Genomic DNA, 23,276 nt, shown 5'->3' with positions numbered 1-23,276 from the left:
TAGCACCAAAGTCCACTTTCCCCCTCTATGCTCAAAACTCACTCCCAGAGAAGAGAGACTTCCATGTGGACTAGAAGATCCAGGAAGGCTTCTTGGTAGAGATAGGCAATGATCCTACTGTTAGAAGATGAGGAGGACTTGGCTAAGCAGAGAAGAGGATGAAGAGTATTCTTTGTGGGCATAACCCCTGGAACAGGGTGGACAAGTGCACCGTGTTGGAGGGAGGCTGCTTAGGGGGCTATTGCTCTCACCTAGGTGAGAAGAGATAAGGACAGCAGATGGGAGAAGGAGTTGAAGGGTAGGAAGAGAAGAAAATGAGACCCATTTCAAGTGAAGAACAACAGGACTTCATTCATTCTAGCCTACAGGAAACAGTTAAATGTCTACATAAGCCTCATTCACGATTAAGAGAGAAATTGAATTTGGAGCGTGGAAAGCTCCAGGCCTTAGAGCAAAGAGACGGGTTTCATGGAGGACAAGACTTAAGCTATGCTCTGATTTGTCTGACTGGATATATGTGAAAAAGAAGATGTTGACTCAAAGATGTCACCATCAAGAGCCCTAGAAGCTCAGAAGGCATGGTAAGCCCTGGATTTAAGTAAGGAAATTGGGGTGATGGTAGAGGATGGGGGGAAGATGAATCTAGGATGGACACATTGAGTTTGAGATGACAGTGACATCCAAGTAGATATGTCCAGGAATCAGCTCAAGAAATGTAATTACTGGGAGATAAAGCCTTGGGGGAATCACATGAATGCAGGAAAGAGAATTCTCTAATACTCAATCCTCATGGCATTGTTAGGAAAAGGGCAGGAGAAGAACAGTCATCAAAATAGATAGAAGAGAAGTGATCAGAGATACGGAAGAAGTATGACTCATGAAATTTTAGGGAGGAGAGTTGGGTAGACTATAGTCTCCAGTACAACACATGACAAGAGGGAGTAAGCACAGGCTTCACAGAATTGGGAGCCTATGAATTGGACCTGAAGTGAGAGGTAGAATTGAATCAGGTGAAGATGTAGGGGGAGGGCATCCCAGGCAAAGGAAACAGTAAGAACAAAGATGCAGGCCAGGCATGGTGGCTCATGCCTGTAATCCCAGCACTTTGGGAGGCCGAGGTGGGAGGATCACTTGAGCTCAGGAGTTCAAGACCAGCCTGTATTTTTATATTTTTGTACCAAAAATACGAAAAAAAAAAAAATCAGCCAAGCGTGGTGGTGCACTGCATACCTGTAGTCCCAGCTACTTGGGAAGCTGAGGTGGGAGGATTGCTTGAGCCCAGGAGGTGAAGGTTGCAATGAGCCAAGATCGTGCCACTGCACTTCAACGTGGGTGACAGAGAGCGACCCTGTCTCAAAAAAAAAAAAAAAAAAAAAAAAAAAAGATGTGGTCAAGGATCATTCATGGGTTAATGTCTCAGAATAATTGGGCATAATTTTTCAAAATTCAATAGTAATTTGCACTTGTTGGCTTGGACATATCATTACTCAGTAAAAAGTGTTCTTCAAACATTTCAGGTGCATGTTTGATCTTCTCAATTCGATTGTATATTTCTTGAGCAGGGCAGGGTGGGGGCTGTCTCCTGTTTGTTTTGCCTTGCTTTTTTTTTTTTTTTTTTTTGAGACAGAGTCTCACTCTGTCGCCCAGGGTAGAGTGCAGTGTCGCGATCTCGGCTCACTGCAGCCTTTGCCTCCCGCGTTCAAGTGATTCTTCTGCCTCAGTCTCCTGAGTAGCTGGAACTACAAGCTCATGCCACCACGCCTGGCTAATTTTTTGTATTTTTAGTAGAGATGGGGTTTCACTGTGTTAGCCAGGATGGTCTCAATCTCCTGACTTCGTGATCCACCCGCCTTGGCCTCCCAAAGTACTGGGATTACAGGCGTGAGCTACCATGCCCAGCCTGTTTGTTTTGCCTTGCTTTTCCATTACTTGGTGAAGGTACCCAGTAGATGGTCAATCCAGGTGACTGACTGACTGACTGGTACTGAGAAAGGGCGTGGGAGCCCATAAGCTAAAGGAACCATTCTAAAGATGGGAAGATAAAAACACCTTGTGAAAAACCTGCATTTCAAATTGACTAATTCATTTGCCTTTTGAAAGTGCCACTTCAAAAGAGTGTTTTTCTCCTTTACTGTGGTAATGTTCTTTAATTTTTAAGATGACATAATTTATAAAAATCCATAACAGTGTTAATCATATTTGTGATAATAAGATGAAATGCTTCATTGCCAACAAAAGAAATGAACATTTTCACCTTTCAATCTCTGGGAAAGCCAAAAATGTCTGAAACCGTTTGTTATGATAATTGCTTGTCAAATATTTAAAACTTAGGGCCATAGCGAGATTTTTCACCCATAAAAGGAAACTCAAAGTAACGTTTAAATTTTTATTCTTGTAGCCTGAAAGTAGCCAACCAGGTTTTTTAGAAAACTGTGTAAAGTATATGTAAATGTTAAGGGCAAAAAGTCTTTTCTTACTACTTCGAACCTATAGCCCACTTTGGAGATGCATAGAAATACACCCGTCCCTCCTTCACAAGTAATGAAGGCTTAGTCAAGCATTAAACTAAGCACACACACACACACACACACACACACACGTTTATAAGAAATACATTATCAGATCCTGTCATTTGCAACAACATGGAGGGAACTGGAGGTCATTATGTTAAGTGAAATAAGTCAAGCACAGAAAGGCAAACATTACATGTTCTCATTTATTTGTGGGAGCTAAAAGTCAAAACAATTGAACTCATGGAGCTAGACAGTAGAAGGATGGTTACCAGAGACTGAGAAGGGTAGTGGGGTGGGTGGTGGGAGGGAACTGGGGATGATAAATAGGTACAAAAAAATAGTTAAAAGAATGAATAAGACCTAATATTTGATAGCACAACAGGGTGACTATAGCCAATAATAATTTAATTGTACATTTTTAATTAACAAAAAGGGTGTAACTGGATTGTTTGTAACACAAAGGATAAATGCTTGAGGGGATGGATACCCCATCTTCCATGATGTGATTATTACACATCATGCCTGGATCAAAACATCTCATGTACCACATAAATATATACACCTACTACATACCCACAATTGTTTTTAATTTTATGAAAAAGAAATACATTATCAAGGGATGAGTGTTTATTTAAAAAAAAAAAAAAGCTGGCTTTCACGAAAATGTCCTTTAATTCTCATTAGTGTTAATCCCTACAATGGAGCTCTACAATATCCTGTTTAAATTGTAATTTTATTTGAGAATAAAACAATGGGTTTAAAAATTGTAATTATACTTGTTTATTTCCCACAAAAGAGAGAAAGAGAGGGAGTGACTTGCAGTCTTGTGATTGTTCTACAACTTTTTCAGGAGAAAACAAATGAGGTCAGATTTCCGCTTATAAACTCACGTTGGTTATACAATTACAAGGCCTTCCGTATTCATTATCTATTGCTGAATAACGGATTACCCCCAAAACAACAAACCTTCATTGTGTCACAGGTTCTACGGGTCAGGAATCTGTGCACGACTTAGCTGAGTGCCTCTGGCTCAGTGTCTCTCGTAAGTTGCAGTCAAGCTGTGGCTGCCACTGTGGTCATCTCAAGTCTTAACTGGAGTTTGGAGAATCCACTCCCATGCTCACTCAAGTGGCTGATGGCAGGAGACCTCAGTTCCTCTCTTGTAGCTTTCTCCATAGGCTGTCCAAGCGTCCTCATAACATGGCAGCTGATGAAGAGGGAGAAGGGGAAGGGGATGACAAAAGGCCCAAGTTAGAAGTCACAGAAGTGACATCCCATGGCTTCTGCCATATTCTACTTGTTAAAAGAGTCTGGTCTAGCTCACAAGCTAGGAGGGATTACAGAAGAGTGGGAACACCAGGAGGCAGGATTAGTGGGGACCAGCGTAGAGGCTTCCTACCACCCCTTCAATCTTATCACACTGGCAAACTCCACAAATGCAATGTCCTTCAGTTTATTTGTGTAAATACCGTTAATGTCAAAACACAGGGTGGAAAAGGACATGCTATGCCACTGCTGTTTCCTTGTGTCCATCAGTTATATTTTCCCTCTTCAAGGAAAACAAGTTACAGGACTTGACTGATTGGTGAAAATCATTTCATAGGAAGCTTCTATTTATTTTTATAACAGGAGATTGACAAAGACAGTTAAAGCCAAAGGAAAAAAGCATAAGATGTAAATCAAATAATAGCAATGATGATACTGGGTAGAGGCGCTAATGTTGGTTCTAATTATGTTCCCCACATTAGCAGTAATATGAACTCTTTCAACAATTCTCTAATGTAATGTAATTCAGATCAGGCCAAGGATACTCTAAAGTTTTTCAGAGTGGGGTGAGGAGGTAGGGGATCCAGGTAATGTGTGTCTGTGTGTGTGTGTGTGCACGCACGTATATATGTATGTATATATATTATGTATACTTATATTTATTATTATCCAGCATCCAAGGACAAGAGGCAGGGGACTTTGCTTATTGACTTGCATATGAGTAAGTCATATAGTACACTAAACTCCCCACCACTTGCTACTTCCGTTTTTCTTTGTTCTTATCCAATTCACAACCATCTGGCATGGCCTGTGGTGAGGTTCCTGTGGCTTACCTGAAGGGCAATGCATGAAATCGAAGTAGCTCCCAGAATGATGAAACACCAGTAGCGGAGAGGGGCTCACTTACTTGGCCTGGGCAGGTGGTGGGATTGCAGGAGGGTGCATAAACAGGTTTCTGAAAAGGAAGTGACAGGTTTGCCCAACTTTGCTATGTAGCTTTGTCAGCATTCATTGCTAGATGTTCTCTGACAGGTAAGGGGGAATTGGTCTGAGTCCTAGAAGTAAATGCTAATACCAGTTTTCAAATATAAGGGAACATGAAATAATCCCTGCCACCTGGGAACATGAAAAAAATTCCCTGTCAGCGAAGGCACTTTTATTTTACAGTTACTAGGAAGAATATTTAAATTGCTCAGGTTATTTTCAATGTTGTTTTGGCTTTGTCGTAACACCCTATTATATAAACACTATACGAATGTAAATTATTCACCTTTTAAAGTTACTTTAAAATTTTTGACTCTTCGCCAAATATATTTCTATCAAGAGCTCTTTAAAGCTCTGTCTGCAACTTAAGCACACATCTTTAAAAGAAAAGCTCGTTTTCCAAGTAATGCCTACAGAATAATTATTCTATTTTTGAAGCTGTATTTACATAACAAAGCACTAAAGGAAGCCCAGTGTAGGGAGAGAATCCAGTCCTAAAGCAACAGTGAGACTGGTTTCTATGGAGTTAGAGAAATTCTAGCTCTCTCCACTGCCAAGGGTGGGTCAGGACAGGAACAAATTGACCCAAAAGTAAGCCTCAATGTCATTCCTACAGCAACTCCCTGTGATAATTTACAGTCTGCAATCAAAATAAAATAATCTCTTCAAAAATCTCGTTCTTTTATGGTTCATTCTACAAATTAATTCTCATTTTCATTTCATATTTCATCAATTTAACTTTCTTTCGCTTTACCCAGGTAAAGAAATCACACGCCTCTAATGATAGATGCACCTAAACTCTAAATAGGTTTTGGTATTTGAGTTACAGCAAGTACAGGGAATGGAATATCTAAGTTGCCCAAGTTACTATCAATGTTGTTTTAACTTCGCGAAAATATTTAATGACAATTTTTTTAAACTGCCCATGAAAAAGAACATTCTCCAGTTTGAAGCTCTGCCACTACCAAAAAACAAAAACAAAAACGAAAACCACAGTCTCAATCCAGAAGGTACGTACTATATTTTCACTCCTCTGTTCCATCAAATCAGCACACAATAGTAAGTTTCTGTCTTTCAATTAATTTTTTAACCTGATATTTACTGGTATTTCATAGCATACTTTGTATGAGTAATTAAACAAAAAATTGATTAACTTTAAAGGTTAATTAATATCAAGTCCTAGTTGGGACTTCTGGTGTGTGCAAGTGCAGGTGTGTGAGAGAGGGAGGGAGAAAGGGAGGGGGGAGACAGGGAGGGAATACCTGGGGTGGGGGAATAATCCAGTACATCTCCTGATACAGAATAGGCATATGATAAATAGTATTCTTCCACTCTTTATCTTCCCAAATAAGAAAGTTCACTCCAGTGTGGCATGGAGAATGGGATATTCTAATTATTCAGGTAGTCCTAGGTTTACCATAGTTTGTAGTCCACAGGGTTATACCATATAAGCCCAGAGAATCTGTTAAAAAACACTGCAACTAAAGTCACAACTCCTCTGCCTACTTCCAGGCCCCCCATAATCTCTTTTTTTTTTTTTTTTTTTTTTTTGAGACAGAGTCTCAGTCTGTCGGCCAGGCTGGAGTGCAGAGGTGCAATCTCGGCTCACTGCAACCTCTGCTGCCCGGGTTCAAACAATTCTCCTGCCTCAGCCTCCTGAGTAGCTGGGATTACAGGCACCTGCCACCACACCCGGCTAATTTTTGTATTTTTAGTAGAGACGAGGTTTCATCATCTTGGCCAGGCTGGTCTTAAACTCCTGACCTCGTGATCAGTCCAACTCGGCCTTCCAAAGTGCTGGGATTTCAGGCGTGAGCCACTGCGCCCAAGCTTTTTTTTTTTTTTTTTTTTTGAGACAATAGTCTGTCACCCAGGCTGGAGTGCAGTGGCACGATCTCCACTCACTGCAACCTCTGCCTCCTGGGTTTAAGCTACTCTTCATTCTCCTGCCTCAGCCTCCCAAGTAGCTGGGATTACAGGCACACGCCACCAGGCCCGGCTAGATTTTGTATTTTTTAGTAGAGACCGGTTTTCACCATGTTGGCCAGACTGGTCTCCAACTCTTGGCCTCAAGCAATCGACCCACCTCGGCCTCCCAAAGTGCTGGGATTACAGGCGTGAGCCACCGCGCCCACCCCCCACACCCCCATAATGTGACATCACCCTACTTGTCCAGACCAGTCTCTAATTCCCCAGTAGAAAGGCTCTGTCCAACTAGGTCCATCTCCTTTCAGTTCTTCTCTGTCTCCTGGCCTCTGAAAATGCTCTTTTGCCCATTCCATCCAAATTCCACCTTCCCTTCAAGGATCAACTTGAAGCTTAAAAGTATAAAATGATGGTGACAGATTTTCAGGAGAGAGTTTATAGTACTGAGCAGCTAATTTAAAAGCAAATTAATTCTATATTATACCAGAGGATGTGTTCCAAGTGTCAGTCCCAGATGGACATCTGTGAAGCCAACGTGTTAGATATGAGTTCAACAACCCTTGGTCAGCACCAAGAACACCAAATGGTGCCTAAGCCAACTCTTGAGGATGTTAGCCATCATCTTTACCACCACCACAGCACCTTGTTCTCACTTCTTCTGGTTCCTTTTTTCCCTTCTCAGGTATATGTTCACTTAACAATATGTATTGGATTTCTTTCTAACTTGGCTGGGCACAGTGGCTCAAGTCTGTAATCCCAGCACTTTGGGAGGTCAAGGCAGGTGAATCACTTGAGGTCAGGAGTTTGAGACCAGCCTGGTCAACAAGGTGAAACCCCGTTTCTACTAAAAATACAAAAATTAGCCAAGTATGGTGGTGCATGCCTGTAATCACAGCTATTTGGGAGGGTGAGGCATGATAATTGCTTGAACCTGGGAGGCGGAAGTTGCAGTGAGCTGAGATGGTACCACTGTACTCCAGGCTGGGCGACAGAGGGAGATTCTATCTCAAAAAACAAACAAATAAAAACAAAACAAAACAAAAAAGCAAATATGTATTGGACATCAACGGATGCAAAGTATTGTGCAAAGCGCTGAGAAGATACTTATAGACAGACATGTCCTTACCCTCTAGGAGCTTACTGTCTGTTAGGAAGAGAGTCTCAGAACAACTAAGTTCATTAAAGTGCTGTGACAGGACAGGACAGAGGCAGTTAACTCCAACTCTGAGGCCATCTGAGAAGGCTTCATGGAAGAGGTGGCATTTGAGCTGAGCCTAAAAAGGATGTGGAAATGGAAGGAACAGGGATATCCAGCATAAATGCATAAAGAAGGTGTGACTGGAGGAGTAGGAGATGCAAGCAGAGGTGAAGACTGGAGCCAGATTGTAGAAGGCCTTGAACGCCACATTAAGGAGTTAAGCTTTTTAGTCATCTGCCTTTTGTGCCGAGGATTAACATGATCAAAATTGTGTTTTCCCAGCAGAACTCCATGGACCACTGGGAGAGGAGCAGAACTCAGCTGAGAGATAAATGGGGGGCCTGAAAAGGTCACCTTGATGACATCATGGTGGCAAGTGGAGACTCTGAACTTGAGGACAGATAGTAGGGACAGAGGAGAAGGACTTGGTTTTCTTTCTCTTCTTTCATCTTCTTTCTTTCTCTCCTCTGCCCTGGCCCTTGCTCTCCACCCTACTCTCGTTTTCACTCTTCCCTGCCTACGGCGTAGGCATTCCTGGGGACTCTGGACTAAAGAAGCTGTTGAGCCCTGGGTTTAGGGCAAATGCTAAAATTAAAAACGGGATCTGGATTTCCATTTCCTCTTCCACGCGTAGGGCTGGGGCTTACTCTGGTCATGAACCGCTGCAAAATCCCACCCAATCTCAAGCCCAAGAATAATTTTAAGAAACAGGAGGCAAAAGAAATGGCATTATCCATCAGTCCTAGACACTCTATCGCTGTTTTTTTGTTTGCCTTTTGGTTTTTGTTTTTGTTTTTGTTTTTTGACAGAGTCTTGCTCTGTCGTCCAGGCTGGAGTTCAGTGGTGCGATCTCGGTTCACTACAACCTCCACCTCCCAGGTTCAAGCGATTCTCCTGCCTCAGCCTCCCGAGTAGCTGGGATTACAGGCACCCACCACCATGCCTGATGAATTGACACTCTATCTCTTACGTTTTAATTTTTTAAAATGCAAACGGATGTTCGGGGGAAAGAATGGCAACCATGAGTGAGTTCAGTTCCGGATGATGTCGTGTTACCATCTCTCATGTAAACATTTCAGATATGCACATTCACTTTCTCTCTGCTATTTCAATAACGTATTTCATGCTTTGGAAAATACTGCAGCTGCATCTTGGTTTTAAACAAAGATAGCATCCCTTCGCACTCCTCGATTTGTGGTTCCCTCCTATTCTTTCTACCCAGCAAGATATTATTTGCCCCCAGGAGTGTTTTCTTTTCATATAACAAGATCCGGAAAGCGATGTCATTCAGACATCACAAAGCAGAGCTCTGTGCTTTTTACAGGACATCCTTGGTGCTGGTCACTTTTGGTTAGTGTTTTTGTTTGTTTATTTCAATTTTTTTGATATCAATGGAGCAACCAACCTCCCAAAGGCACTTCAGCTTACCTCAACAAGATTGCATTTAACAGGTTGACACTGATATACTGGGGTTTCTTTTTCTTTTCTCCTTTTTATAATTAGCTGAAATTCAAGGAAAGTGCTAGAAGTGTGAGGTGAAACTGATTACCGTAATTTTATGGTGAAAGCAAGTGACTAAATCTAGCCTAGTACTATACTTGAACCCCCATTATGGCCACCACACCTACAAGAGATGGGTTTTTGGTCTCCATGCCCCTGTCATTACATTTTGCTCTGTCAGTTCATGCTCTGTGCAAAGGACAGCAAGTCCTGGCCACTTACAGGTTGCACTATAGGGCCAGCATGGTGTAAAGAGACACTGAGACTGTCCTACACCCCTTCATTCTCGCCCTCCTTAGCAAAAAGTTCCAATCATTGCCGTCATCTGAGACAGTCTTTGATTTAATGGGCAAAAATCCAGGAATAATTAAGACAATGACACTAAACACCCAGGAAAAAAAAAGAAAGAAAAAAAAAAGCCTGGTTGAAAGAAGAAATCCAGGCAGCACTGAAGGTAGCGATTCTGCATCTTTGAGGAGGGAAAAGAGATCTAGAAATCAAAAGCAACAGCTACCAATGACTTACTAAGCTTCTCTTTGGCAGAAAGGAAAAATTTACTAATTCATTCTACTTTTTCCTGGTGAGATCATGGGGGTAGGAGAAGTTAAGATTAGAATTTTTCTCCCAAAGTTCTGAGTTTTGCAAATAACTATATTTTATAATTAATTTCATAAAATAAAATAACATAAAAATTACCAAAGGACACTATCTTTTTTGTTTAATCTGAGAGTAGGACAAGCATTCTTACATTATGTATTATACAGTTACTACTCACTGCTAGCCATTGCTTGAACCCTGAAAAAAAGCCTTTACAAATAACACAATAGAAGCTTCATAACACAATTACAGTTTTCTTTCTGTTAAATTTGTAACTCTATCCTGATTCTATCTCTCTAAAGACTTCAGGATATTTACAACATAAGGAAAGTCTTGTTTCCCTAACTCAAGGCCTTCATTAAAAGCACAATCATAAACAGCATTTCTATTTAAAATAAAAATGGGAAGTTCTAGAAATCTTCTTTGTAACTTACAAAAATAAGTTTTAATGCAACTTGATTCTCCAGCATCTATTTCCCAAGATTCATTCACAGTTGCTTTCCAGAAAACATTTTCCAAAATTTACGCCAGATACCATGTTATGCATAACTTCCTTGCTGAATATCTCTAGTCTAGAGCTAATTTATTTTTCTCAGCTGTGCCCTCAGAGCCTTCAAAGCTATTGCTCCCTCGGCTAACTATGATTGTTCCTTATCAATATAATTTCCGAATGTTTCACGGAACAAAAAGAGAAAGGAAAATATGTGCTATTTTCCTGAAAACAGCTGCCTTGAAACACTATTTCAGAAGGGACCAAAAAAACAATAGATGGTGTGCAATTTTCATTTCAGGTTCCTAGTTGCCCCGCGAGAAGTTGCCTGACTACCAGTTGCAGGCCCCCCCCCAACACCCCAGTTGGTGAGCTGTGCCTGTTTTCAATGCTAGGATAAGTTTCTCACCACTTCTCAGGGCAATTTATATCCTGTGAGTTTTGTCAAGTTGGGAAGGGCCTACCAAAAGAGAAGCCATTTGCAGAATCAGGGTTTGCTTCAAAGGTCCTAAGAAAATCCTTGAGACATCACAGTTGAAAAACATTTGAAGGTTGTTCACTTGAGTAAATGCTTAAGCTTGTCCTCCCTTACTTTCTCCGGCCTGTAGCAATATTACTCACCCTCAAAGAATTCATCAATATTCAACTGGCTCTCCAATTTGCTGAGGTAGCAAAAGGAGTTTAATAAAGAAAGCTGCTACAATTTGTCTTTAGAGAACGTGCCACAAACTCAACTTTTATCTTATGTCGCTGGAATCTTCTGCCCTTTTACTAATTTAGGTGGGGAAATGAATGCTTACTTGTAGCAACCCAAGCAAATTTACCCACGAAGGCAAGCCTTAAAAACCCAGCAAAGCCTTTCATCCCAAGGGCACCAAAGCTTTATAAATGATCTATCTGAGGATTTAGAAGCGTGTTCAGTCACGTCTCACAGCCCGGCAAACTTTCAGCCCTGTCCACGAGGGTTTTTGAAAATCTTAACAGGGAAACTTGTAGCTTAGTAATAAGAGTTTTTAGCGCCCACCGAAACTGGACGAGTATCAGCCGTTTTAAAAACCTTTCCTGAAAAGAAAATCTTGCTCTGTAAAACCTTTTTGGTTAACTTTTCAAAACAGCTTTGCAGACCCTGGAAGACGCTACTCTTTTCCCTCCCCGCGCCCCGGAAAAGAGCCGCAGACGCCAGCGAAAGGCTGCGAAACGCTTGCAACGCCTTGGGTTTGTGAGATCGCCCTTGCAAAGACATTTCAGATTTTCCATCAGCTCTACAGAAATATCACAGTAAAATGCATGCGAGAGTTAAGTAGCTCAAACTCGAGCGCCGAGCACGGCAGATTCCGCGGTTTTATTTTTGTAAACTGATTTCGTGTGTGTGCGCGCGCGCGCGCGCGTGTTGCTGCTTTCTTTCGGCACCTGATTTTTTTTTCCCCCAGCGCCCGCACGCGGTTCTGGGCTACCCCGCGCGCCGTCTGCAGGCCGCGACAACTACGGCCTCCCTCGGGGAATGCGGTGGCCGGCCGCGGTGGCGACGACTGCAGGCGCGCGGCTCAGCTCCCCGCGGCCCACGGGTTTCTTTGCTCATCCATGGCGCAGCCGAGCCCACCGAGTCTGAGTCGGACCAAGGGTTGCTGAGAGCCGCCAGGAAGTCCCCACCCTGCACTGCCCCCGGGGCCAACGCGCTCGGCAGCTCCTCCGCAGAGCTTTGCCCCATCTGCCCCAAGGCTCCAATGGCCCCTCCTGGCCTGCCCAGGGCTATGGCAGCTGCAGGCCAGCTCTACCCATTGCTCTTCCCGTCCAGACCCCACTGGCCTTGAGCCCTGCTTGCTCGCAGATTTGTCCCATCCGGGACAGGGAAAGGAAAAGAAGCCGCGTTCATTTTCTTAGCATTCAGGCACTATTTTATAAGGGAACTCTTCCAAAATTTTCATTTAGGAAAGTTGAAAGAACGGTACAACGAACGTCTGTTTACCCCCCACCCCCAACAGGATGCAACAACTGTTAACATATTGCAATACTTGCTTCCTTTCTGTTCTCTCTCATAATGTGTGCGTATGTTAGCTGCATCATTTGAAAACTGCAGACATCGTGACATTTCACTTCTGTACACTTCAGCATGCATCTTCAAGGATTAGGACCTCCTTACCTTCAATACCATTCTCACAAATACAAAATAGCATGGTCCCTAATAGGGTCTAACATCCAGGATAAGGGCTCCTTTCCCTCCCGTTTTCCCCACTTCAGTCTTAAATATCAGTTTCCCTTCTTGTACTGGACACATGTGTAAACAATTGCTCCTCCCTCTGTTATGCCCACCAAAGGACTATGGGGCTCACCCTCTCCCGGGGCCTCTCTACCTGAGAGCTTGGTGGGGTGGCGAGGGCTGGGGCGTCTCGACAGACCTGCACTCAAACGCGTGGCGAGAGCGCTGCATCCACGCGGTCTGAGACCCCCTGTTTCCTTTCCCAAACCATCTCAGGTTTGGGAAGCACCGAACAAGAAGCCTCGCTCAGCCACCTTGCGCCCTCCCGGTGGCTCAAAGGAACCACCAGAGGACCGGTGAGCGCGGGGTGGCGTCCATCGGAGGAGCCTCTGGGTGCGCGCTGTGCTATCTCGTGCCCTTGGCTTTGCTGTTTGCCATCCTCCGTTTTTTCTCCCCGAGCCCTCGCTATTCGTCTTGGTGTTGGTTACTCTGGGCGCCCAGTGCCCTTCTCGGCCCGCCCCCGCAGCGGGCCAAGGCTGCGGCTTCGAGCGCCTGCACAACCCCCTTCCCTACCGCTCCTTTCCTCCCCTCCCCCCTTCCGCCCCCGGGCCCCGGAGCCGAGCGGGGCCACCGGGGGGCGGGGAGCGCCAGCAGCGCGTGGCCACGCCCCCCGAGCCGGCTTTTTCTAGGGCGGCTCCGGGAGCCTCTCCGCCGGCTGCGCCGCTCGCCTCCCAGGGAGCGCTCCGCGCTGGCCCCTAGCTCCGCGCCGCGCCGCTCCGCTCCGCCTCCGCCACGCCGCTCTCCGAGCTTCGGCGGCAGCCAGCGTCCCTTCCGCGCTGCGACCCCGGCTCTCGGCTCTGCGTCCCTGTAGCTCCGTGCCCGGCACCTCGCGCCCCGCAACCTCGCCGTCTCCCAAGTCCCGGTCCCCGCTTCTGTCGCTGTCCGTCGCTGTCCGTGTGTCGCTCGCTCGGTCTGTCTCTCCGCCTCCCCAGCCCTTCCTCCCTCTCTCCCTCGCTGGCTTGCACGTTCGCTCGCTCTCGGACGCGGCGAAACAGCTTCGCAGGCAAATCCCAGAAACCTTTGCAAAAAGCTTGCAATGAAATTTAAGAAGTTCTTCGATTTCGGCGCCATTTTCGAGTGGAGCCAGAGGTGACATGCGATTTTTAAAAAAGGGACTTGGTGGCTGGCGTCTTTCCCGATTGTAACGTCTGTTACAGCAGGCCGAAAAAAATCTGGTGGTAATTCTGAAAAAAGTGCTGTGGCGTTTGGGGGTTGTAAAGCACGTTTTGGGGGCGGGATGGGGGCAAATCTGACCTTTAAAGTGTTTAACAAATGAGTGCGACCGGGAAATTCTCAGGAAACGGACTGGGAAAAAAAACCTAACATGGAGGGGCGGGGAGAGAAAACTGAGTAAGGGGCAGTGACCGACTGTCAGCCTCGCTATGGTCGGGAGCGACTGGTTTTGACAGAATGTAAATGAACTTTTCCTGACTCTTACTTGCAAGCAGTTAGTTATGTCTTGGAAAGAAATGTGTGATTAATTTCACATTGTCTCTCCCGAATTTTAACTTTCAAAGTTGTTTAGTTTTCCCTGTAGGGAACTTGACATTGGGAAAGTTTGGCTAGAATGCGCCACGGGAAGGTACATCGTGTGTTTGGGGTGTGGGAGACGAAGGCATATGCAAAATTAAAAGACAAAACGTTGTAAAGTATGAACAGAGGAACAGGCGTATTCTTTGGCTCTTAAATCATTTAGCCAAACACATTGCAGTTCAGAAGGGGGTGGGGCTATGGCAACCCGAAAGTATCGATTCTTTGTCTATTGTATCAGCGAATGACCCTCTCCTGAAGTGTCAGGACGCCCCTTTGTAATCTCTTTTCGTAAGTAAATTTCAGTCTAAGGGGAAATATGTAAACTAGGGGATCAGGGTGGCTTTTTAGGGGTGTAACTCGTTGTACTATCACTGGGAGAGATGAAAGGGGTTAGGGTGAAAGGTGTAAATGAATTTGATTCCAAGAACAATCTGGAAGGGACCTTCGCCTTTGACACCGATGCTATTTCGAATGAACTTTTGTTTTTCTAAGTAGTCAACTAAGGAAATGTTAAATTAGGCATGACTTTAACTTCTGACATGATGGCTCGTATATGTGTGTGGAACAAAATATTGGGATAAAGTTGTGGAGTTTTAAATTATAATTGTACATTTGCTAAACATGTTTTTTTTTCTTCTTTTTAAGGGCAGTCAACGACGTTTTTCTCCATTAATCCCAGTCAATGTAAAATTGTTTGTAAATATCATTGCCAAAACAAGATGGAATGTAGAGATACTTGATTGTCTGTCCCAATTTAGGGAATGGGGTTATTGTTACTAATGACTTTTTTTTTTTTTTTTTTCATGACATAGTGTATTTGTTACCACTGGATCTCAGTCTGGATGTTATAAATTTGATACTTAATCTTAGTAAATACTCTGCACATTTTATTAATTAATAAATAGGACACTTAACATTCATTGTACTGGTTTTGAAAAACCGACATAATTTGTAAATGTAACAAGATACTTACAGTTGGATAATTTAAATGTCTGGTACTTGTGCTGAAATGTATTGTAACTTTCAAAACCATTACAGTTAGTGCTGATTTTGTTTTAACTTTTAGGTTTGTGATTGAGGATTTCAGAGTGGGTTTTTTTTTAATGCTTAATTGAATATTGTATTCAAACAAAAAGGGGTCATGCATGTGACTTGTTGCTAATATGTGTCCATTTTAAAAAGGAAAAAGTGGTATCTAATGAGTTAATCATTAAGGAGTATGCGCAGTGCCGGCCATTTCAGGACATGAAAGAGTTTCTGTGGAGCTGCTTGAAACAGGAAGGAGCGACTTGACATCAAGTATTTAAACTTTTTGATTTATGTTTTGATAGACGGCATTGATAGGTGTAAGTTACAAATAAGTTTGAGTAACCAGTTTAATATGTAAACTGGTATTTCATCTACAGAAATTTCTCTGTCATTGTTTGAAGCTCTTAAAAATGACTCAGAGCAGGGGTGTTGTAAGAAAAAACACTAGCAGTGAGTTAGGACATCAAATGCTTTTAAAGATGGATATATATGTCGCAGCGATAGTATATATTAGAATCAGCTGAAGCTACCGGTGAGGTTTTGGTTATTTTCTTTCAGTCATCTGAGTCCATTTCCAATAAAGGATTTTTGTTTTGTTTTGTTTTTAATGGGGACAATGAATGAGACTTGTAATATGCAGCAGGAAGAAGTTTCACCAAGACTTTGAAGCTGGCAAGAATGATCCAGATGTCCAATTGCCTCTACTTAATCTTACTCGTCTACTTTCAGAAGTAATTAGATTCTCCTCCACACTAATTCCTATCTCCCATCGCTCTGCTTTTCACCACTACATTTTTCCAAGATTCATCCTCGGGAAAAAATTGAGAGCCACACCTTCGGTTCCACCTGCAGCTCCTGGAAATCAAATGATGAAGTTATAAAAAGTACCTTAACTTGGAGTGAGGTGGCCTAGTCATAAGTTTTGCCCTATTCCTTGCCATGGGGTAGGGCGGGGCTTCCTCCAGTCATCCAGTCTTTCTTCACCCGCAGGTACCCCAGATCTGTCCCCCTTCATTGACTCCGAGGGGATACAGCAGCAATTCATGTTTTGAAGTGTTCTAAATGGTTCAAAACGTGAGGCGCTGCTATACCCCCTCGTGGGGAAGGTAGAAGGTGGGGTCTGCCGGACGCGTGTTCCTGCCACCAGGTGCCCGCTCCCCGCGAGGCCGGCTCAGGAGCAGGTAGGTGGGCGGGGGCTCGCGTCTCTCTTTCCGGCGGGTCCTCGACCTTCCTTGTCCATGCAGCAGGACTGTAGTCCGGGGAGGGCAGTATTCCTGGCTGGGCTAGGGGTGGCCGGTCCAGGGCGCACGTAGGCGGTGCGAGTCGAGGAGGGACGCGGTGCCCGCGCTCAGCCGTGCCCTAGCAGCGGGAACAGTTCTGCAGTGAGTGATCAGTACTCTGGAGTATTGTTTCCGCTGCCAGGGTAAGTCTGGGACTGCCGTTCGGGCCTACCCAGCAGGTAAGTCTTAGGCCATCGCCTGCGGCGTGGGCCCTGGGAGCAGCGCGACCCAAGATTGCATCAAACGTTTGCCCCGTCCTTGCATATGTGACTGGACGTGAATGATGCTTCATTTTGGCACCCCCTTTCCCTGCTCAGGTAGAATTTAAACAATTGAAAAAAATCCCTTCCCAATCAGAATACCATCCACAGGACAACGAAGAAAACCCATCTTCAGTCCCCAACCACGAAATGGTGGGGGGTGGGGAGGACTGGAAAAGGAGTAAGGGGAGAGGAAGGGTGAGCAGCTGCAAGAAGTCTTCACACCTCCCTGCGGTTCCTGGTAAACGCGCTCATGTCCTGGGTATGGAAGGGACTTAAGAGTTCAGGAAAGATAAAAGTAACAGGCTGCTTCCCCACTCCCTCGCCCTCCCTTCCCCGCTGCTGGGTTAGGGAGGCTCCATGGAGCTCCAGCACCCTAGAAGGATCCGGTGAGGCGCGAGGCCTTGCGGGCGGATGAACCCGTGGCGGGGTGGAAGGCGCCAACCTGCCCAATTTGAGCCTGAGGCCTGCTGAGAAGCGTGGGGGCCTTGGGATAGTTCCCGAATGAGGATGTGCGTTTCTAGCTTCTTTGCGCCCTCCTCTCCCAAAAATCTGCTACCACAATTCCACCCTGGAGGCGCGCCCCCAAGACTCCTTTGTCGCCCCAAGGGCGGGACCTGAGCTGTCGATTTCAGGGGCCCTTCGTGACTCCAAAAGTCCTGGGCGCTGTCGCTCATGAGTGCTGCACAACTGTCGCCCTCCAAAGCCACCTCCATCCCTCACTGGGCTGGCCTCCTGAGCCTTCGGTGAGGACATGGGGTTGCGAGTTGCCCGCCTGGGAGCTTTCCTGACTGGAAATGGGCTAATTCGCTAACTTTCTGTTCAAATCACTTGAGCTAATTATTTGATCTGAAACATGGGCAGGTAAAGGACCATTGGCGGGCGTGGGGAGGGAGGCGTGGAATCTTTCCCACACTTTTTGTCACCTTTCAACAAAAGCCACAACACACCCAAATGCCTCTGGTCTGAATGGGCTGGCTAGAATTGGGCTTCCCGGGACCAGGAGTGGGCCCCTAGAAGTTTCCCAGTTTGGGGTGGGGCCGGGGTTCCGGAGTCCAGAGCTGGGAGTCGGGTTCAGCGGCCCGAGACGCTGGCTCTCCCAGACTCCCTTGCGCCGGGGCAGTGCGCGGGGGCGGCTCGGGTCCCTCCCGGGCCGACGGGGACCCTCAGGCTCCCGGGGCGCCGCCCACCAGCCCGACCCGGCGGAGACTCTCAGGCCTGGAAGCCCCCATTCTGCTCCCGCCCCGCTCCGGCCGGCCAGCGCAGGGCCCCTCAGGCCCGCGATCTCCAGGCTCAAACGGCGAACAGGTTCCCGCATCCGCCTGCCTTTGCACTTGGGGGTGGGGGAGCCACCTTGTGACGCCCCTTCTGCCTCTCACCAGCTTCCCCCTTTCTCCTCGTTCTGTACGGTTCCCCCTGGAGCCAGAAGGAAGCCCGGTGCCAGCCAGCCTTCCCGAAAAGACCAAGCCCGCGCCATCCGGCTTCCTCCAGTGGACGCCTGCAGGACCCAGGTGAGATACGGGACTGGTTGGGGACACGAGGGGCGGAGGGCGGCGAGCAAGGGATCCTGACTTGGGGGCGTTGCCTCCCGGAATCCAAGCGGCCTTTTGCCCGGGTCTCCCGAGATGCATCGAAATTGAGCTCGTCCACATAGCCCCCCGACTGCGTGGTGCCCTTTTCTGACTTAAAACATTCCTTGTACCTTTATTTACACGATCCAAGTTGCAGTGTGCCTAGATTTTCCTCCAAGGACAAAAATGTGAATAAAGCAATATTTTAGCCAAACATTTCCGTATCAATTAAGAAGATTGCAATTCGTTCCAGACTATAAATTCTCTTTAACAACTCCCTAAGGTATTCTTTTAAATTGTTTTTCAACGTTGCTAAATGTGCATCATAATGTGTGGGAGACTTGTCTAAAGTGAATCAATTTATACTCGGTTGATTAATTGACCCGATGTTACCACCTCCAAGGAGGCACCTTTCCACTATTTTCTCATTTTTTTCCCCAACACATGTTATTTGTTAGTGAGGAAGCTGCGTGCACGTGGCATTGTATAAAGTTTATTAGGCAGACGTGGCCCTTAAACTAGGAAGAGCTTAGTATAAATCTAAATCTAAAATTCGACATTTTGGTAAGTTATGAGACAAGATACCCAGGTTGTTTGATAAACCAGAATTGAACATAATTTTTTAAAAATTTAAATCACAGGAATGTTTTTCTTGAAGGCATCCGGCATCTCCAGTTAGCAGTACTGATTTTTTTTTTTCTTTTTCCGACAAAGGAACACTACATCAACACTCTTGGCGGGGATCTGGACAAGAAGACTCCTGTTTCAAGAAAATACAATCATCTCTCAAAGGCTGTAATTTATATGCATTTTAAAACTCTCTAGGCATTGAAAAGCACCCAAGTGTCCCAAATAGAAGGGTAAAATATAATCAGTCACTCAGTGTAATATTATACATCCTTTAAAAATGTTATTGGGAAATGTTTTATGATCTGTAAGTCCAAGGAATCTTCTCCCACCATTTCTTTCTCCCCGCTGTTCCCCCATACCCACACTTCTTTGTTCCAATTGGCATGTAAATTTGGTTTTCCCGCCAAATGAGTCAGTCATGATGGTAACGTCAACTGATTTGAACAGATGTGTGTCAATGTTACTTGGAAAACTAGATGTCAATAACCAGAGCCACAGAAAAAGGCAGTGGTTGCAACTCTGTAAAAATGTATGCATGCACACAGACAAGGACTAAAGTGGAACCCCACACAGGAAAACAGTGGGCTGTACTCCAGTGCTGGGACATTGAATGACTGTACGATGCTTTTGATTTCCATTAATATGGGCAACTGTCCAATTAAAAACTCCTAAGTACTCTGCAGTGCAAATTGTTTTGCGGATTGTTTTAAAACACCATACCTATCAACTCATCAAGGCAGATGGGGCAGCAGGGGACTGGGTTCGTTCCCTGAATCCTGGACTGCTATAGAGTTCAGGGCAACATTTGCAGAAAACCTGAGCCTATGAGATGGGAGTTAACTTACAGGCAGCTTTCCTGAGACTGTGCAAGATGAAAATAAAACTAGGTTCAAAACATATGTTTGGGGAAGATCAATGAGTTTATCGATAGAAATTAAAAGACTTGAGTCAGGGGCTATATGCAAGTTGGCATATGTTTTTAGAGATCTTTTTTCCCATTGGCCTGCAGTATGACTTAATCTCATAACCCTAGAATTTTATATATGCATTTGTATTTAGAGTTATCACATGACTCTTAAGCAAAAAAGAGTATATATACATCAAGTATAGCAAACATGTATCTCCCTGCCCCCCTACATCCCACTCAGGCCCACCCATTAGTTACTGCTCAGTGAATAAACAAGGATTGTCTAGCTCTTTCATAATATTTCACCTATCTGCCACCTTTTCCTCCCTCCCCAGCTCCACAGCTGATCTCTTTGGCAAGTTCCGCCAGGCTTAAAACCCCTGTGGGGATAGTAAATTGAGCCAAGAGGGAGGAGTCCCGAAAGACTTCCACTTCCTGTGGTTGTTTGGGCCTTTGAGCACTCCCCATTCCACTACTGAGCTCTATAATCTGAGCAATTGGTGGGAGTTTGGAAACATGGCCTTGGCTCCACTGCTGGAGTCAGGGAGCTCAGAACACTGCAGCAACCTGAGGGTGAGAGTCTTGGTAGCTTTGAAGTCTGAGTCTCCCAAGTCAGTTCCCTCACGTGTTCCCTCATGTCCACCCCCACCTGCCATCCAGACGAGACTATTACCCTAAGACCAGACCTTCTAAAGGCGTGGCCACAGAATCACCAGTATCCCAACATCCTGCCTTTGTATCGTGTGTTTACATACTTTTCCAAATACTTTCTTCTTCTTTTTTTTTTTTTTTTATTTGTGACAACCTTGAGAGACAAACAGAGTTAAGGCAGTCCAAAAAATAATTACAGACAAGAAAACTGGGGCCTCTGCAGGTTAAGGATTTGTCTGAGGCTAATCTCTGGGGGCTGTTCCTCCAAGCCTCATACTGTGTTCCTTATGTCATTACCTGTTCATCAGAACCGACTATGCAGTAGTGACCAGAGCAGGAAGTGGAAGTGAATGTGTTTGGTTACCAAAATTCCAGGTGAAACTGACTAGTCTTATGATGAGCTTTGGCCTATACATCGAACACTTTCTGGGCGAGGCCCAAGATTGGCCCCAGGATTACTTAATAGTGACTATAAGTTACCCAGCCGTGTACAAGTCAATCTGCACAAACCAAAAAAGCATGATTTAAATTCCTTTTAAACCTCTGTCCCATATTTGTTATTTTCTGTAGATTCAATCAAATTATCTTAAGGAAACAAATGAAGTGTCCAGCTATAGGGGTTGACTTAATCTAGTCACTCACTCAATGGAACCTTTTTCAGCCATTACAAATAATAATGATAGAGACTATACAGAAACCTGGAAAATGCTTATGATATCAACTTTAAAAAAAATCAGGGCCACAAAATCACATGGACACCATGATTGAAAAATAGGAGCAGAACCTGGAGGAAACCTGCAAAACAGACATACTCGTTACTTAAGGGTGGTGGGATTAGAGCTGAAGTTTCTTCTTTCTCTACTTTTTCATGGTGTGTGTGTGTGTGTGTGTGTGTGTGTGTGTGTGTGTGTGATGCCACGTTTTCTTGTTACATTGCCAAAATATAATTCTCTAAAAAGTCTTTAGGGGTCATGGGTGATACAGAAATTTGGGATCAGTCAAGGATGCACAGACCTCAGACATCTCGGGGATCATCATGTCACGAGATACCACTGTGCACTTGTGACAGATTGATAACTGAAAGGTCTGGGAGCCATTCATCTTCATAGCAAAACACGTGGTAAGTATTACAAGACGAATCAATGAAACTATCAGGAAGAAAGTGGGCCCTAAGCAAAGAAAAAAGGGGTTGCTATGGGTTGGGGGGGATGAGTTGTGTTTTCATAGGAGTGTAATGCGAATGTCCTTAACTATTTGTGTCTTTATTGCTTCAAATGTCTGTTGAATGAATTGAAACTTACATAGGGTATATGATTTTATACTTGTGCTAGCATGCTAAAATAAAGAATTTATGCTCAAGCAAACAACTGGAAAACATTTTGCTATAAGCATTACAGACACAGGGTCATTTTTAATATGTTGACTCCACACAAGTGGTCAAGAAAAACCATAAAAACTACATGAACAGAAAGCCCCAGTTAAAAAAAGCATGAAGATGCTTATTTCAATATTTTAAGGATGGAAGTTAGGAACATCCTGAATGACCAACAACAAAGGATTGGACAAATAAAATACAGTGTAGCTAGTACAATAGAATAGGATGCTTTCATGTAAAGTAATGTTTCTGAAACTAGTTTTCATGTCATGAGAATGTGCTCCTGATCAAATATTTAGCGATTGAGAAAAGGTACAAAATATTTTCCCATCTCTGCAATGTAGGTATATAGGGAGCATTCTATAGGAATAGTTTTGTATCGACATACAGATAAAAGGCTAGGAGGAAACATATAAAAATTTTATTGTGATTATCTCTGAGTTGTGGTATAAAAGTGACCAAAGAAAGATGCTAAACTATTTTTGCGATGTGTTCCTAATATGTAATATAAATGTATTGGGGACATTTTGCATTCATAGTTTTGTATCAATAATATGGGGGGAAAAGGCCATCAGGAAGTATACCAAAAGTCTAGAGGTGGTTATCGCTGACTTGTGTCACTATAGGCAATCAAAAATGATACTAAACTGTTTTTGCGATGTGTTCCTAATATGTACTATAAATATATTGGGAACATTTTGCATGTGTAGTTTTGTATCAATATACAGATGAAACGATGGAGGAAATAAACCAAAAATCTAACAGTGGCTATCTGTGGTTTACTTCTGTGATAAATGTAAGATGCAGAATTATTTTTGCAATATGTTCCTGAATATGTAGTATAAGCGTATTGGGATCATTTTGCATCCATAGTTTTGTATCAACATATGGAGAAAAGTCTAGGAAGAAATATACCAAAACTTGTGACAGTATTATAGGTAATGTTTGTTTTTCTCTTTATACTTTTATGTATTTTCCAAGTAATATTTGTGTAAACAACAAAATGCATTACTTTTATAGCAATAATAAAGCATTTTATTTTTAAAAAGTTTGTATGTTTTTTAAAGCATGAACCGCTGACATAAGGGTAGGGGAAGACTTCCTATTTGGCCAGCAGTGGGCCTAGAATACTTTTTCAAACATATCTGGGAAACCTTTGTACAGCTTCAGTTGGATCTGCAGTGCAAATGTGTGTTCATTTGCTCTTGGCAAAGGAAAGAGAAAGTATAACTTAAAAATATAACCACAACAGAGTTATAATAGTAATATTACTAAACCAACTGCTATCTCCTGTCTAATCAAAGTAACA

General features: G+C 44.0%; 1 protein-coding gene, 1 long non-coding RNA gene and 6 other non-coding genes across 9 annotated transcripts; 7 read left to right on the top strand and 1 right to left on the bottom strand.

Moving 5' to 3' along the window:
* Positions 1 to 2,705: 2,705 nt before the first annotated feature.
* LOC106995330 (uncharacterized) lies at positions 2,706 to 14,955 on the bottom strand. 2 transcript variants are annotated; one of them, XM_077989313.1, is made up of 3 exons: positions 12,826 to 14,955; positions 4,613 to 4,734; positions 2,706 to 3,720 (listed from the first exon to the last, which is right to left on the bottom strand). In XM_077989313.1, exon 1 carries the CDS (start codon positions 13,800 to 13,802, stop codon positions 13,137 to 13,139), a length of 666 nt encoding a protein of 221 aa, XP_077845439.1. In that variant the 5' UTR covers positions 13,803 to 14,955; the 3' UTR covers positions 2,706 to 3,720; positions 4,613 to 4,734; positions 12,826 to 13,136. The 2 variants fall into 2 exon arrangements, with proteins under 2 accessions (XP_077845439.1, XP_077845440.1); XM_077989314.1 differs by having other exon boundaries at positions 12,871 to 14,955.
* Positions 13,382 to 15,901, top strand: LOC144338728 (uncharacterized). Its single transcript, XR_013413054.1, has 2 exons — positions 13,382 to 13,820; positions 14,910 to 15,901. It is a non-coding gene; the product is annotated as an uncharacterized LOC144338728 (long non-coding RNA).
* A 413-nt stretch (positions 15,902 to 16,314) lies between these two features.
* On the top strand, positions 16,315 to 16,412 carry MIR424 (microRNA mir-424). Its single transcript, NR_032518.1, has one exon. It is a non-coding gene; the product is annotated as a microRNA mir-424 (primary transcript).
* A 236-nt stretch (positions 16,413 to 16,648) lies between these two features.
* MIR503 (microRNA mir-503) lies at positions 16,649 to 16,719 on the top strand. The gene has a single exon (NR_032555.1). It is a non-coding gene; the product is annotated as a microRNA mir-503 (primary transcript).
* Positions 16,720 to 21,601: 4,882 nt separating this feature from the next.
* On the top strand, positions 21,602 to 21,698 carry MIR542 (microRNA mir-542). Its single transcript, NR_032594.1, has one exon. It is a non-coding gene; the product is annotated as a microRNA mir-542 (primary transcript).
* Positions 21,699 to 22,425: 727 nt separating this feature from the next.
* Positions 22,426 to 22,525, top strand: MIR450A-2 (microRNA mir-450a-2). The gene has a single exon (NR_032528.1). It is a non-coding gene; the product is annotated as a microRNA mir-450a-2 (primary transcript).
* Positions 22,526 to 22,601: 76 nt separating this feature from the next.
* MIR450A-1 (microRNA mir-450a-1) lies at positions 22,602 to 22,692 on the top strand. The gene has a single exon (NR_032527.1). It is a non-coding gene; the product is annotated as a microRNA mir-450a-1 (primary transcript).
* A 78-nt stretch (positions 22,693 to 22,770) lies between these two features.
* MIR450B (microRNA mir-450b) lies at positions 22,771 to 22,848 on the top strand. Its single transcript, NR_032529.1, has one exon. It is a non-coding gene; the product is annotated as a microRNA mir-450b (primary transcript).
* The last annotated feature ends 428 nt before the right edge of the window (positions 22,849 to 23,276 follow it).

This window comes from Macaca mulatta, chromosome X (assembly GCF_049350105.2).
Source record: "Macaca mulatta isolate MMU2019108-1 chromosome X, T2T-MMU8v2.0, whole genome shotgun sequence".
Lineage (NCBI taxonomy): Eukaryota > Metazoa > Chordata > Mammalia > Primates > Cercopithecidae > Macaca > Macaca mulatta.
This window is presented reverse-complemented; position numbering and strand designations above follow the sequence as displayed.

Bases quoted from the DNA above. Each gene is read 5' to 3' on its own strand.
- LOC106995330 (XM_077989313.1), bottom strand. From the start codon at position 13,802: ATGGCGCCGAAATCGAAGAACTTCTTAAATTTCATTGCAAGCTTTTTG.